At 45.1% G+C, this 14,848-nt stretch overlaps 1 protein-coding gene across 19 annotated transcripts in view; it reads right to left on the bottom strand.

The window, feature by feature from the left end:
• rimbp2 (RIMS binding protein 2) overlaps positions 1–14,848 on the bottom strand; it is a 132,277-nt gene that overhangs the window by 53,429 nt on the left and 64,000 nt on the right. For all 19 annotated transcript variants that reach the window (XR_005004911.1, XM_036526060.1, XM_036526065.1 and 16 more), the window contains one exon: positions 11,041–11,124. Coding sequence is in view for 17 of the 19 variants with exons in the window: in XM_036526060.1 (XP_036381953.1) it covers positions 11,041–11,124 (84 nt within the window). In the remaining 2 variants the exon portion in view is untranslated. The remainder of the gene's footprint in view (positions 1–11,040; positions 11,125–14,848) is intronic.

Here is a 14,848-nt window from a genome sequence, read left to right as displayed (position 1 = left end):
TCGAAATGAGCAACAACAGCGACCAGAGCAAATGCTGTCTACTCACGACTGTCGTGCATAATTGAATTTGCAGGAGGACTTATTTTAAACACATGTACTTGTGCGGTTACAGGCAGATGGGCATGTTGCACTGCTCCTCAGATGTCTGCTTTATGGATGTAAGCAATGGCGAGCTACAGGGAGCTGGCAAGCGCAGGGAGAATACACACACACACACACACACACACACACACACACACACACACACACACACACACACACACACACACGCTCACACACGCTCACACACGTCAGTGTCACAGCACATGTGGAACTCCCGGGCCCTGTGACAGACAGACAGGTCTGGGATCAGTTCCATTTTTTTCAATTACCTCTCCCTGTAAACTCATCGTCATTTCAATTTGCTTCAGCTCCCTCCAGTCACTTCCAATTTCCCTCACGCAAACATACCACTGCATTGACAAACCACTCCCAGAGATCAATTCAATTCGGCACTGACCCCCCAGCCCGCACTGAGTTTGCCTAAGGCGGGCCCTCGGGTCCCTGTAATGGGGGCCTGATATGTGCTTGTGGAGAGGGAGAGGGCAGTGGTCAGAGCCTGAGGGAGAGGTCAGTAGGGGAACCAGCGATGTGAAGTGGGAGATACACCTTTGAAAGAGAGATGGGACCAAGGGATAGATCCCTGGCAGAAAGGAGGCCTGGGCCAGAATGTATCAGTGAAAGGAGGAAGACAAGGGGGAAGAGCAGAACTCAGATGGAGGAGCCCCACGACCCAGTCCCAGGGCTCCAGATCTCTTACCAGACCCCAGCAGCCTCAGCTCCTCCTCAGAGCTTTACATTATAGGAGGTGGGGAGGGGGTTTCTAGTTAGAAACATCACTGCTTCAGATCAAGTACACCTTTTCCATTTGTGGCACAACATTGATTTTATGGGGCTGTCTCAGCAGACATATTGCTATTCCTGAAAAATGTACACCTTTAATGCATGTTATTTATGTTCAATGTGGTAGGCGGGGAGGTTCTAATTGGAAACAAACTGTGACTTCACTGTTTGAGGACAATGTACAACTTTGCCACACATGGAAGGCCGATGATTAGCACTGCCTACACACCGTAGGCATGAAGAACACATTTCAGAATGTACCTGTTGGGTCGGAACACATAGACTCTTAATTAGAATTTGAAAGGTATTCAATTATTCATTGGGTGCCTGGAATCACTCAGGGCCAGTCGCAGCTGGTAAATAAATCAGATGCAAATTCAAAAGGAACATATGCACATCCATTAGTTTTTCAGGTGTGAGGTAAAAGCTGAAAAGTAAGACAACAAATGGTGTGCGACTTTGCTGCTAAGCAGGTAAACATGTTCACAGTGCCTGGACCTTTACATAGCTACCTGAAGAAGACTGCAGAATGATCAAAACATTGGGAATTTGCTTGCTGGGGGGGTAAAAATAAAGTCAACTGTTTGGAGATTGACATCAGTGGCAAGGTAGAATTTACATATGTTCATTTAAATACAGATGCAGACACAAAACAGAGCTAATTTGTTATCCTGTCCTTGAAAATTTCCCATGTAGTGCGGGATTGTTATATTGTTATAACATTACTAGTGAGGTAGTGCTGATGACCCAACCGTGCATTTCCAATAAAAATCAAGCCATGTCTATGGGTCTGTAAGGAAACATCTATGTACAAAACAACACGCTTCACCAAGTTCGTATTTCACATTCCAATAATTATTTTGCTACGACTTCGGCTATGCGGGCTCAGCTCTGGCTGTCAATCGCATTAAAAAAAATGAATAAATGAGCTTACAAAGGCAGCTGGACTTCATTGCACAGTGAGTCATTACTACAGCCCGCGCCTGGGGAAACAAATAAATATGGAGCATTTCGCCAAGAGGGACGTCATTAAAACCATACGCTATTAAGGCTGGGGATACAAAAGGACCTCGTAAATAATACATTTCAACTGCGGTACAGATTAATTAGGTCCAAGAGTGCTGTTGGTGTCACTGCAACCCGGCCCTCGTCCTGATCCGAAAGGTAAAAAGGCGAGGTGTGTTGTCTGCCTGGTGTTGCATGAATGTTTTATGCTATATGATCAATCAGACTGAGGGTGATGAACGGCTGCTTCCTCTCGGACACGTCCACCCCACCCCCCCTTGACCTTTGCACTCCAACTCTCCGCTCCCACAGGGACTCACTTGGGGAATATCCCAGCATGCAATCTTTCCTCCTTCAGTTTCCACGCGGAGGACGTTATTGATTTCCCTCAGACCGTCGACAGGGCTTCCAGTGAGCACTGACATGCAATTATATTGAAACATGGTACAATTCAGACTTTTTTCATTCGCCGCATCGCCTCCGAGAGCCGGAGGCGGCGAGAGGCCGCACGTATGAAACGGCCTCGGGAAGCGGAGCCGTGCATTTTAATTACTATCATTTATTTATCCGGTTGACTCTCTTTACAGCGCGTCAGGATGCAGTGTGCCAATTCAGTGCTTACAGACCTCCAGCTTTTATAAATCCAAGAAAGAGGCACCGGTCTGGTTATCTGAGTGAACCCCCCCTCTACCCACCACCGCCCCCCCCCCCCCACCCCCCCGACACACATGCCACAAAGTTTGTCACCATTCTACCCCCCCAACCCCCAGTGTAGTAAAAAGAACGTGATGGAGGCCAAACCTTCAATCTCTCGCTCCCAGGCAGGCAAATTACCAGGCAGGTAATGCAGGAGAGCAATTGAACTTCCCGTGGAAATGCGATAACTCCCATGCCGAGTTGATTATGTGGTGCAATCCTCTCCCGTTGCAGCGCGTTCCCTGGCCCAACATGCTGATTCACCAATCCCGTGGACATGTCTGAGTAGATTGTTCTCACACAGATAATCCACATGTCACTGTGTATTAAACGGCATCTCCGATTTAGGTCTTCATTACCGGCGTTTTACTTCCAGCCCTCTGCTTCCCTGACAGTCGGCTGTCATGATTTGAAAAGTCGCTTGTTTTTTTTTTTTTGCTTTAATTACATACTTGCTTTTGGGTTCATTTTTGGTATGACACATAGGCTATTGAAACCCTCCACTCTCGGTACAGTTGCAGCAATACAGTTAGAATAGCAGAACTGTCAACATTTTCCGGACAGTGGAGCTCACATATAAGGCGAGAGGGGATCCTCTTTTGTGGAAGTCCTCACTCACGGGTCATTAAAGAGCCTGTTAAACTTGTCAGCAGAGGGTTGCCAATACAGTGTCCAATCCAAAATCACACAAAATCACGTTCTGTTTGACATATTGTAATCATCACACAGTTTAATTAGCACATAGGAGGATTGTGTGAGTTACCATCCTCAGTAATTTTATTATAATATTTATTTACTTACTTAGCCATGGAAAATATTGATCAGCTTTTCATATGATTTAAAATCAGAGACTGGATTCTAAAACTACGACAAGATATTTTTAAACTAAAAATTGAGACACTGGCTTGTTCTGATCCTTTAAAATTAATTTCACATTGATGACCTTAAAATTTTCAAACCGAACAGCCATTACGTCTGTGCTTCATTAAAATGATGCTAGTTGTCTGCACTGAGCATAGCCATACATAACTGTATTTTATGTTCCTTAGACAAATGATGCTATACGAAGAAATGTCTTTATGAGACTTTATTAAATAATCTATTGCTATCTATTTACAATGAGATACAGATAATACATTGTTCATAAGTACATTGGAAGGACAATACAATGTAAATCAAAGTACGTGACGAGCAAGACCCAGAATGGCCACTATTTTATCAGCCCAGGACAGGTTATGTTAATGGTAAAATAAATTCAAGACAAGGTTAGCATTTTAAATGTGAACAAATATCAAAGGTCATCATATATCTGGCAAAGGCAAAAAAAAAAAATTATAGTCTGCAAGAAAAAATAATCTCAGTTGTATACAAAACAGAGTGTACCACTGCATTTTGTGCTATTGGAGAAATAATGACAACGATTTAAATTCAGTGCAATGTTGACACTGTACCGGAGTGAGCGAGATGAGGGGGGGGGGGGGCAGTTCTGCAAGTCCTGCCGTCCAGAGGAGAGTAATGCGAGCTGACATGGCTGTCTGACTCCCACCCTGTTCAATAGCCCCTGGCCCTGCATCTGCTCTTTGCTGTTTGTTCATCGTGCGCAGAGACTCATAAAGGAGGAGAGTGCTGACTTTCCGTGGGAGTGCTTTCAGGATTTTCCGTACGCAGGTGTCATTCTGGGACAGAGTGTTTCTGTCCCAGAATGACACCCCCCCCCCCCCCCCCCCATCCCCCTCAACCCCCACCGGTGAAAGTAATTCACCGGCCATGAGAGAGATTACAATGCCGGTGCAGCGAGAGTTGCTGGATTAGCGGACTGCCCTGGCGGAGGCTCGCTCAGGACTGAGCGGGGGCAGACAGGGCACGGCCGGAGGGGCTCCCGGGAGCGAGCTAAGTAAGATGTTACAGGTCCAGGCGGTACGGTTTCGGTAATTGGCCTACTCCTTAGAACTCACCCCCCAGTATGCTTTTTAAATAGCGGGCCTACATGTCCTGAATCTGTTTCGCGACATAAAGTTGATAAATATCCTCGCAGCCCACCGACCAACCCGAAAGTGCTAGGAAACTGAGTTCAACGAGTGCTACAACAGCTGGGAAATGCTGTAATTTGAATTCGCTCCTGAAAGCACATGAGTCTTCCCATGTTGAAGAAAGGTATAACATGTGGTCAGTTAACTATGTGTGTGCAATTCCAGTCGGTATAACAGCACTATTTCAACTGAGCAACATCTGCATTTTTAAATGTTCGTTCTGTGACATACCCCCCTAATCCCCTTCAAAAATAAAATTCATGGCAAAATCATTGTAAATACAGCTCTCCTTTGCACTGACCCGGATGTTACTAATTTTCAGTAATAAATTGTGTGGGAATGCGGGATATCAATTTGTAAGGGCTTGCTGTGCCTTCTGCCTTTTCCCGCACACGTACGGTGAGCGTAAGGGCCCCCATCGGTCATGGCAAAAAAACGATTTCCTTACGTCCCGTTTGAAGGCGGCGGCCTCCCGGCGCTCCCTACGCACGCCTTTTCTGCTCTTCAATTGGCGGCGCTGAGATGAAAGCAGGGGCCTTTCTGCCTCGTATTAAAATGGAGACCTCTCCTCGCCGCAAACGGCGCCAGCTGCAGTTTCAATCATCGGGGTTTTTTTTCTTTTTTTTTTTTGGAGAATAAACACACATTGATTCTGGAGTGTGCTCTCTCTCTCTCTCTCTCTCTCTGCCATGTTACACCCCAAGGTCTCATTTAACTCGTTCTTTCCATCTCGCCCTCCCTCGTGAGTGGCAAATTGAGAGAAGATAGATTTGGATTTCAGAGCACACATTTTTATATATGTACACTCTTCATAGGTGTAACACAAATGCAGATTGCTGGTACCGGAAAAAATCATCATAATAATATTTGAGTATTTAAGCCCTTTTTCTATTATTCTGATAAAAACATAAAGCGTTACAGGTAAAATTACTTTTTTTATTCATCCTATAAGTACATTTACTGTATTTTACATTTGTTATGATGCTGTCATGTATGTGATCAGCAGACCAAAATATGTATCTACGTTGAACAGTCAAAACATGACATGCTAACAATTATGTTGAGTTAAGCATAAGTCCTAACATAATATTAACACAGGTTTTTGATATCTCCATGTAGTAACAGTAGCCTGTTACAATGACTCTTTTGTTTTTGAACTCACTGTATGTAATTATGCCTACTGTACCTGCTGTATGCAATTATGCCTGTGTTCAATCCTCTGTATAATGGCTTTTACTGCTCTGTTAACCTGCTCTATTAAATAGTATGCTCTAAGTGGATAAGAGAACTTGCTAATTAAAGATTCTCTTATTCACTTACAGTCAATACAGCCACATACTTTTCATAACAGTGATAATAATAATAACGGTACACAACGGCTTCCTACCTATGTGTATCCTTAGTGGGTGTGAGTGAGCAGAAGGTTGCTTGTGCTATGATCAAACAACAAACAGTGGACAAGGTCTTAATGCACTGAGATCAAGTCATTTGTCACCAGACTCGTTAAGAGCATCTACGTTCTCCTTGTGAGTTTGCTCACCGGCAAGAACCTTTTCTATACTGCCTGTATTTATGAGGGACAAATCAATTGAGACAAAGCATGTCCATAGTTGCCTTGACAACCAAAAAGGCCAGTATAAGCAAGTGACATGCATTGTAACATTTTAACAGCCTAATGAAGTAAACTAAGGCAAGGGCAGTAATTATACAATGAACTCCTTACAGCAAAAAAAGAAAAAAAACATTTGCACTGGTAAAAGCCCCTGCTGCCACTGGAAGAAAAAAAAAAGCAACTTAACATGACGGTGCTGAGATGGACAGCTCCTTATTTGTCTGCTGAAGAGCAGAGTTGGTTGCTATGACAGCTTGGCAACTCGGCAGCAGAGCACAGAAGGAGTGAAAGTGAAGTGATCAAAGTGCCCTCCATTTACCTGTGGCAGGATAATGTCACAATCAGCGGCCTCATCTAGCCAGATGGCTGCGGGCAGAGCCTTAATCTGGACGCCTCGCCGTACAAAGACAGACCCGGCGCCACACCCGGCGAGTGCGTGTGCTTTGGCCCTCCGTGGTATAAGAAAAACTAAACAAAATAAAAAATATCTAACAGCAAATACACTGAAAATGCTCAGATGTGTACCACTCATGGGCAGAGCAGATTACATTACATTATTGTCATTTAGCGCATGCTCTTATCCAGAGCAACTTACATAGGCTAACATAGAGTTTTTTGACATTAACCATTAAAACAGCTGGTTATTTACTGAGGCAATTGTGGGTTAAGTACCTTGCCCAAAGGTACAATGACAGTGCCCCAGTGAGGAATCAGCAACCTCTCAGTTATGAGCACGGCTCCTTACCCACTATGCTACACTACCACCCCAGATGCCTCCTGAACCTGGGGTTCAAACAGCAGAGTCACGCAGCATGTGTGCACGTTCCTGTCCACCTTGTGTCCTGTGATGTGCTGTGACAGACTGAAATTTCACGGAAAGATCGCAATGCATGACCGCTGGCATGTTACGGTAACAAAATCAGGCCTGATCTAAACGCACACGCACAGTTCTGCCCTTCAGGAACAGCTGAGACCAGACAGATCATGAGAGTGGGGACAGTTGTCTCTGTTTGTTCACCTGTGTCTCCTGCAGCTACCTTACCGCCTTACTCCAACCACGCTAACGATTTCAGACTCGTCTTAGCGCCTCGAGATACAGCTCACCTGCACTTATTCTACAGACTTATTCTACTGTGCTTAAAGGAGATATTCAAGAGATATTCTGATCGCTGATGAAACCACGAAAAACACAACTTGGAAGGGAGCAAATCAAGAACAGCAAGGTTGCGTGCACCTTTTAGAATTTCCAGAATCATGTATAAAGTCGACTGAAGTCCCTGGAGTCTTGTGACAAGCTTCAACTCATGATACTTCTGTATGGGGCATTGTCTCAATGTCAGCCTCATTCTCAGCATGACTCATCACACTACATTAGGTTAAAGCACGCAAGATACACAAAAATAACGTGAAGGAGAACTCTTCCTTTTATTGAGAAAATAAAGCATATCACTAGGTACACAGCAGACGACCATCAACAAGTTTACACAGACGAATAACAATATAATAAATAAATTAATTATTAATAGATTAATACGGATTAATACCAAAATAACAGCCTAATTACTCATCACACCACATCACACTACAAAGCTCTTCATGGCACAGGGCTCATCCACACTGTGTTGCTCATCATTTGACATTCCTCCTCCACGTCAGTAATTACTCAACATCGCTCATCGCTCAGTAGCCCGCCCCACACGACACCTTTCGTCACACTTCACACTTCGTTTCGCTGCAGAGATCTAATCAGGATGAATCTCTCACAACAATACATCTCCATCACACTGCTGCCCTTTATCGTGCGGTATCAGGAACTGTACCGCAGATTTTCTATATATTGAGCAGATAGTCCGCTCATGCTTCATGCTGAAAAATCTGTCTCAGGCGATGCAGTCTCAATTTTCTGGTTCGTTATAAGCATTCCTGAGGGTGCATAGCCTAGAACAGAACATCCATAGCTAGAATAGCAATATGAACAGCACCAGAGCTTCCCATCACCACCCAGTACCTTCTACATGGAATGAAGGACCTGTATATCCCATAACATAGACTATCCATGCTCATGCTGCTATATTGCTAACCCAAACGGGGAAAACCTTCATTGAACAAACCCACCTGGTTCTCCAAAGCTGCGATATTCTTGCCTTTTAATCAATTATAGATGAACACTTGACATTATCTTCTGAGAACCCTTAAAGGCCAGAGGAACTACCGAGTGTCGTATATGGCACAGCCCTGCCTAAATGATATTTAGATTAATTAAAGGGACACAACAGCAGACGAGCAAGACAGGCATTAGGAGTAGGAGGAGAGACAGTGTAATAGTGATGCTCTCGCCGTAAACTGTACGACTACTGAACTAAACCATCTGGCTGCGTGCCCCTGGGGGAGTGGTGAACCACGACTCATTTGCACAGAGGGGAATGGGGGACAGCACAATAACATAAAAAGCTAATGACTGAGGACTCTTTGGGACAGCAAGTGGCAATGCCTCTGTGGAGAGCGAGTAAGCGGGACCCCCCCCACCTCTGACAGTGTGGCCTGCTTCACTGACACCCCTTCCTGCTTGGTTCCGCGCTAGTCCAGTTGGCGGAACTTAACCGCACACACATAATAGAGCAATAACGCCAGAGTGTTTTGGCGGGCTACGGCTAACAGCGTGTGGCTTCCAGCAGCGCAGTAAGCAGTTTTTTACCCCGACACGCACCCTCTCCCGTGGCTCGGACTAAAAAACCCCCAGCAGAGATCGCGTTAATGACAGCTCACTGTGCAGAAGGGCTTTGATGAGGGACGGGAGGTCGGAGGACATTCAATATTTCCGAAGCCATTAAGGCTGTTTTCCGTGGGAACTGGTGTCTAAATAGCAGACGGCGCTGTGCGGGGCGCTGGTCTGATCTGAGCAGGTGAAGAAAGCAGCAACCTAGAGGCGGCCAAAGGGCCGACTGGCCTCTGTTTCAATTCACCCGTTAATTGTTATTTAAAGTCAATATTAGGACAGGAACTCATGTCGCCCGCTGCTTCAGCTCTTAATCAGCTGCTAATTGGTAGACTATTCTAGAATCTACAGGACTTTAACACTTGAAGACTGGAATTGCCCATCCTTCTGTTAGAACTATGCACCTCATTGAGCCTTAAGGTGGTGTGCTCAGTGTTGTGTGAGTTTTTGTAAGGCTTTGTATATTAGCATCCATATCTAGCACAGGACATATAACCAAAACACTAATATCTGACTTCATATACTTTCATATACTTAAAATGTCAGCAGTGCTATTTGGCCACAATAAGAGAAGGACAAAATATTGTTCTGAACAAAACCACATTAGATCGGGAAAAGAAATTAAGCACCTGCCAGTACTCGCACATTTCTCTGTGGACTACAGCATTATGGCAACGATGCCATTTTCTGCAGTTTAACTGGCACGTCACTTTCATAAAATATAGCTGGGGTTAACTGGCTTGCAGCCTTCACATCAGGCCATTTTGTATTCGATCTGACAGCACAGCTGTATGGAGGAAACATGGAACAAACCGAAGAGCACAGGTCTTCCACGACATGATTTAGCAGAAGCACAGATGCACAGCGCAGAGTCCCATCACTTCTGTAACCCACTTTTCTAAACCAGGCATCCTTCTTCAAAACAAACAGAGGCCACCGAGTCTTACGAGAATTCAAAATGTTACATAAGATATGAGACATGTAAAAAGTAACACTTGTTTGAATTCCCTACAGAAAGCCTGAGACAACAAACTCAGCCTGAATAAAGGTCCAAAATTGTTTCTTCACTTTCTTTGCAGGGCTACACACAGAAAACATACCACCAAGCTGCTCACCAGGTTACAGGAACACTACAAGACATTGCTATTTCTTTCTGAGACCAATAACATTTCAATCTCTACCAATTATGCAATTACACCAATCTGAAAGAGTTTGCTGTTTCTTTTGGGGAATAATCTGTATTCATAATGGGTCTTTGTTTTCTGTACTGGCATCCACATCTTTTTTTGACATTCTGTCTCTGTAAACACGTTTATCCTCAGCAACATGACAAGTTAAAGATTAAATGTGTCTGTCGAAATCACCATTTCAGGGTTCAATTTGGAACTGACAATTTAAAAAGAACCACTAAAGCTCCTTGTCTGGCTTGAAGAAATGCAACAGCCAAATTGCAAACAGAAGACAGAGACCAAAAAAAAAAAGTGAACGAAAAAAGAGAAAGCCTTGCTTTAGAGGGGGCTGCCATCGCAGTCAGAAAGGATTAACTTCTCAATATTTGCTTCCTTTCTCTGTTTGCCTTTTTCTTCCTCTCTTCCTTTGTGGAGAGAGCACCGGCCGCCCCTGGGGCCAAAGTGACATTTGCGGCACTCTCTCAGAACGTGCCCCAGGGATGCAGAGAGACAGAGAGCCCCACGTGAGTGAGGGGGGGTTGGGGGTGGAGGGGGGTGGGGGGGCACTGTCGCAAGGCCTTGACCTGCTTCCACTGACAGCACTGCCATTTGAGCTGGGTATACTCCATATTCAACCGACCCTTCCGCTGCTGGGCACTTTGCACATTCATTGATGAAGCTGTGAGTTTTTACAAGGATCTTTTAGCTTGGCTATGCATCTGTCGGTGTCCACTGGTATAAAAATATTACAACAGAAAGGCATCACCCTAGTAAAAAAAAGTCAATTTTTTGCAAGATATTATAGTAAATTGGCCGGCTCCAACTGTAAATCGACTCAGTAGAACAAGACATTTTTGTCAGTTCTGTGGTGTATTTCAACACGTGAACGGACATTTGAGCTAGGTGAAGCATGAGTCTTTCAGCACTTACCAGTGTCTTACATGTTTGACTCTTTATCTTCACCTCTTCTTCAAGGGCTTCACACTCCTTCCTTTTTTTGTTAACTTCTGTTTCCTGCACAGAGCAAATAAGACAAAACAAAGACAAAAAATCTGTTAGCGCTTTGGGTTGATTGTAAAGAGTTCCAGCTGTATCCAACAGGACTGGGACTGCCCCTTTATCTACATGAGAGAAGGGTCAGGACATTAACATTGGGGCTAAAGCAAGTAGTTATGATGAGTCAACATTCAAAGCAAGCTAAGTGTGTCTCAGATTCGGGTTCTGAAGCTCTCAATCAAACCCTCTTGCAAATGCTCATTCATCACATATTGTGGCTTTTTGGAGTCTTTGGAGACATGTAATTTTCCAAGCCTATCAATGCTGTTTGGAAGTAGGTGGCCAAACATCGTTGTTCTTACCCCTCCACTCTCTGGTTCTAAGATACATCCAAATGTTTTCTGTGTTTTTAGACAAAAAAGATGGGCAAGATGTTGACCTTTTGACTTTTTATGTGCTGTTGATGGATTGTCTTTTTCTGGCACTAAAAGCCCTCCATGATGGACAATTTGTGTGTACCCATTTGACTGGAGCCAACTTAATTCACCGCCATCTAGCAGGTGTCTATATATAGGAGACCCATAATTCTCTGTGCAGCATATCAGATCACTGAAAGGCACGCACTTCAGATCCCATTTTGAGAAGCCCTGATTGGGACACACCAAATTCATTCTAAACAATACACATACACACACACACACAGAGTAGCATGGAAAACATATCACACTAAACGGCTACGCTATTTTGATGTGTTGGCTAAGATGGGATGAAATCTAATATTTACAAACAAGACAGAGATGGTTCATGAATGACTCTTTGCATGATATATAGTAGCGGCACTCTATTTAGGTCTTGATAAATCACGGCAAATGAGATAAAAGAAAATCCGATTGCTCAGGCCAGCGGCGCACAGACCACATGATCCACGTCTTGTCTCGTGTTAATAATGGCTCGGCTCTCTCGCTCGGCCCTCCACAGACAGCAGGTAGATTAACCTTTTCTCTCTGATGTTAGAATGTCATGCTCTAATTAGATTTTCATTTGTGCCATGCTGCGAGGCGCTTGTTGCCAGCGTTTTCGGTGGCCGGCGGTAGGCGGTAGATTCGCGGCCCCCCCCTCCCCGCTGTGGCTGACCCCGGTGCGGCATCTTTCATCACACAAACAAACAGACAAACACACAGAAGCACGGGGGTGGCAATGCCTCTCTAACCTCACTGAGAGACACGCTGAAGAACTCCTACAGAGTGGTCCTGGCCAATAACCAATGCCCATTGTTCAGGTCCCTCTCTCTTATCTCTCTCCTGTTCTCCCTTTCTCTGCTCTCTTTCCTCCTTTCTCTCTCTTTCTTTCTCTCATCTCTCTCCTACTATCTCTCTAATACTGGTTGCTCTTTCCTCCTCTCTCTCTCTCTCTCTCTCTCTCTCTCTCTCTCTGCCCACTGTTGGCCCAAGCGTCAATATGTGCCAGACCTCAGCCTAAGAGGCAATGGTAGGAAAACTCAGGTGTGCAGACAGTGAGTGTCCTGATGGGAAATCAGGTTTCAAACATGCTCTTGGGTGACAGCAGTCACCTTGGAATGATGCAGTCCTTCCTCGGGCCATGCTTTGATCTCCCCGAGCACCTCCTCACATGCAAGCACCCCCCCCCCCCCCCCCATTCAAGGTCCTGTCATATTTTCAGGGGGCTTTAGAACTACTTTTTCTAGGCTCATTTCTTCCCACATCCCCCCTGCCCACATTCTGAGTGTTTGGAGTAAGTGATGCATGCGTTTGTAATACAAGTGAGACAGGAAGTGAGGGAGAACAGCTGGGAACGTTCAGATTAGTGGCATAGAATTAAAAAGGATTTCATCTGTGTCAATATGTTCCGCCGCTCTCTCTAATGAAATGGAACCTTTCTCCCAGGGGAGGCCCAAATTTGACAGCAAACAATGGCCCATGGGTGTTCATCGGCTCATACTGGGCTGATATCACACTTGCGCTGTCAGCTACACTGACTTGTGCTAGAATTGCCAGTGCCCTTTTCCTCCAATAAAAACCAGTGAATCAATTCTCTCTTACTTCACCCGTTTGCAAGATAGGTACTGTACTGTACATTCAAATGTCTTTTCATTGTTAACAATCCAAAGGACTGTGTAACATCAAGGGCTGTTTGTTTTAACTGAGGTGTCTGAGACACAGTCTGACATCAGAGCACCACTGACCCCAGGCTTCTTAGAGAGGGCAAGTTAAAGCAGCCAGTCAGAGATGAGAAGGAGGCGGGGTAAGAGAGGATGAGAGGAACAGCCAATCTTATGCTGGGGTTGGCTTGGATGATGACAACCTTGACCTGCCTCCTCACCCAATTCATTTCCTGCCAGGTCCCGCCCACCCCCTACATCATTACCATCAATTTATGTTTATTGCCGTCTGTGTGTGTCTGCGTGTATGTGGGTGGGCAGGTTATTTATTTCGATACTGGTTCTGCAACATTAACCACGAGCGAATCAAATACCTTGCAAAAGGGCTCTTTGCGTCTTGTGTGTGCGCCTATTTCATGCCAGGAGTTATGGGGGCAGGTCTGCTTGGGCGTTGCACTGAGCGTTACAGTGAATATGTTACCCATGCACCTCTGAAAAGCCACTGAAGCCCATTTGTTTCTGAATTAACAACCAACGTCATATCTAAAAACCCCTCGCACAAACTGATGACGCACAGTTGCTGTTCTGGCTGCTGTGCCTCTAAGTGAAACCCTGATGCTCCCTTTGCAAGATGGATGTGGGAATAAAGGCCTCGACCAAAATCAGTCATGTATAAGATGGTGCAGGAGTACACTGTGGATGTGCACAAAGCAGACAGATATCCCATCATGCACTGCGAGTGTGCATATGGCGGTGTCCATGATGGAGCCAGGAGGCTGAGAGGAAAAGGACAGGCGATGGGCCCATGAGGAGCTGCTGGGAAGCTAGGCACCATGTGTCTAATTGCACATCATATGGAGGCATTGCAGCATTCAGCCGCATGGGGGAACATGGCAGGGAGCCTTATGTAGCAGAACATGAAACAGTTCAGTTAAACTGTTAGCTAAAAAAAAATAAAACTACAGTAAAAGAAAGCAAACCATAGAACTGTTAAGATGTTATGAAAAACATGTTGGCTGCATTTTACATTACATTACACCCATACACATGACAACTTAAGAGGCAACAGCAGGAACTCTATGCTATGCTATGCCCAAACCCCAGGGGGTCACCAAGACCTGGTCAGATATGCTGTGCAGACACACTGTCTGTTCACAGGGATTGTCCCCAGAGTGGAGTAGCACACCTTTCCATACTAAAGGGTGGGGGGGGGGGGGGGGTGTGAGGCCATCCAACTGATGCTACCATAACAACCAGCCTGCTGTTCTCAGCTCTTCATTTGGCAGGAAGGGGTGAGTGTGAAAAGGTCTCTGACCTGTCCTCAGGCCTTTGTCCCACTTCCCCCCAGCCTAGAAGCCTCCTTCACACCATCTGTCACAGCATGTCACATCTAACCTCTGTCAGTACAGCAGCTGTCCCGGTCATCAGTGACATAAATGAGGGCTCATTTGCTGCGTTCATATGATTAGTCCGCCATACCTGTGTCTCCAGCCCATTTTGTATTGAATCACATGACGGACACACCTCTTACATTAAAAGTCACATGAATGTTGAGGCTGCACTTCAATGTCCAGTAACACAAAGATCTGAAAGTGCAGAATTTAGGTACCACAACTGATACAA

Source organism: Megalops cyprinoides, chromosome 4, assembly GCF_013368585.1.
Source record: "Megalops cyprinoides isolate fMegCyp1 chromosome 4, fMegCyp1.pri, whole genome shotgun sequence".
NCBI classification, from domain to species: domain Eukaryota; kingdom Metazoa; phylum Chordata; class Actinopteri; order Elopiformes; family Megalopidae; genus Megalops; species Megalops cyprinoides.
This window is presented reverse-complemented; position numbering and strand designations above follow the sequence as displayed.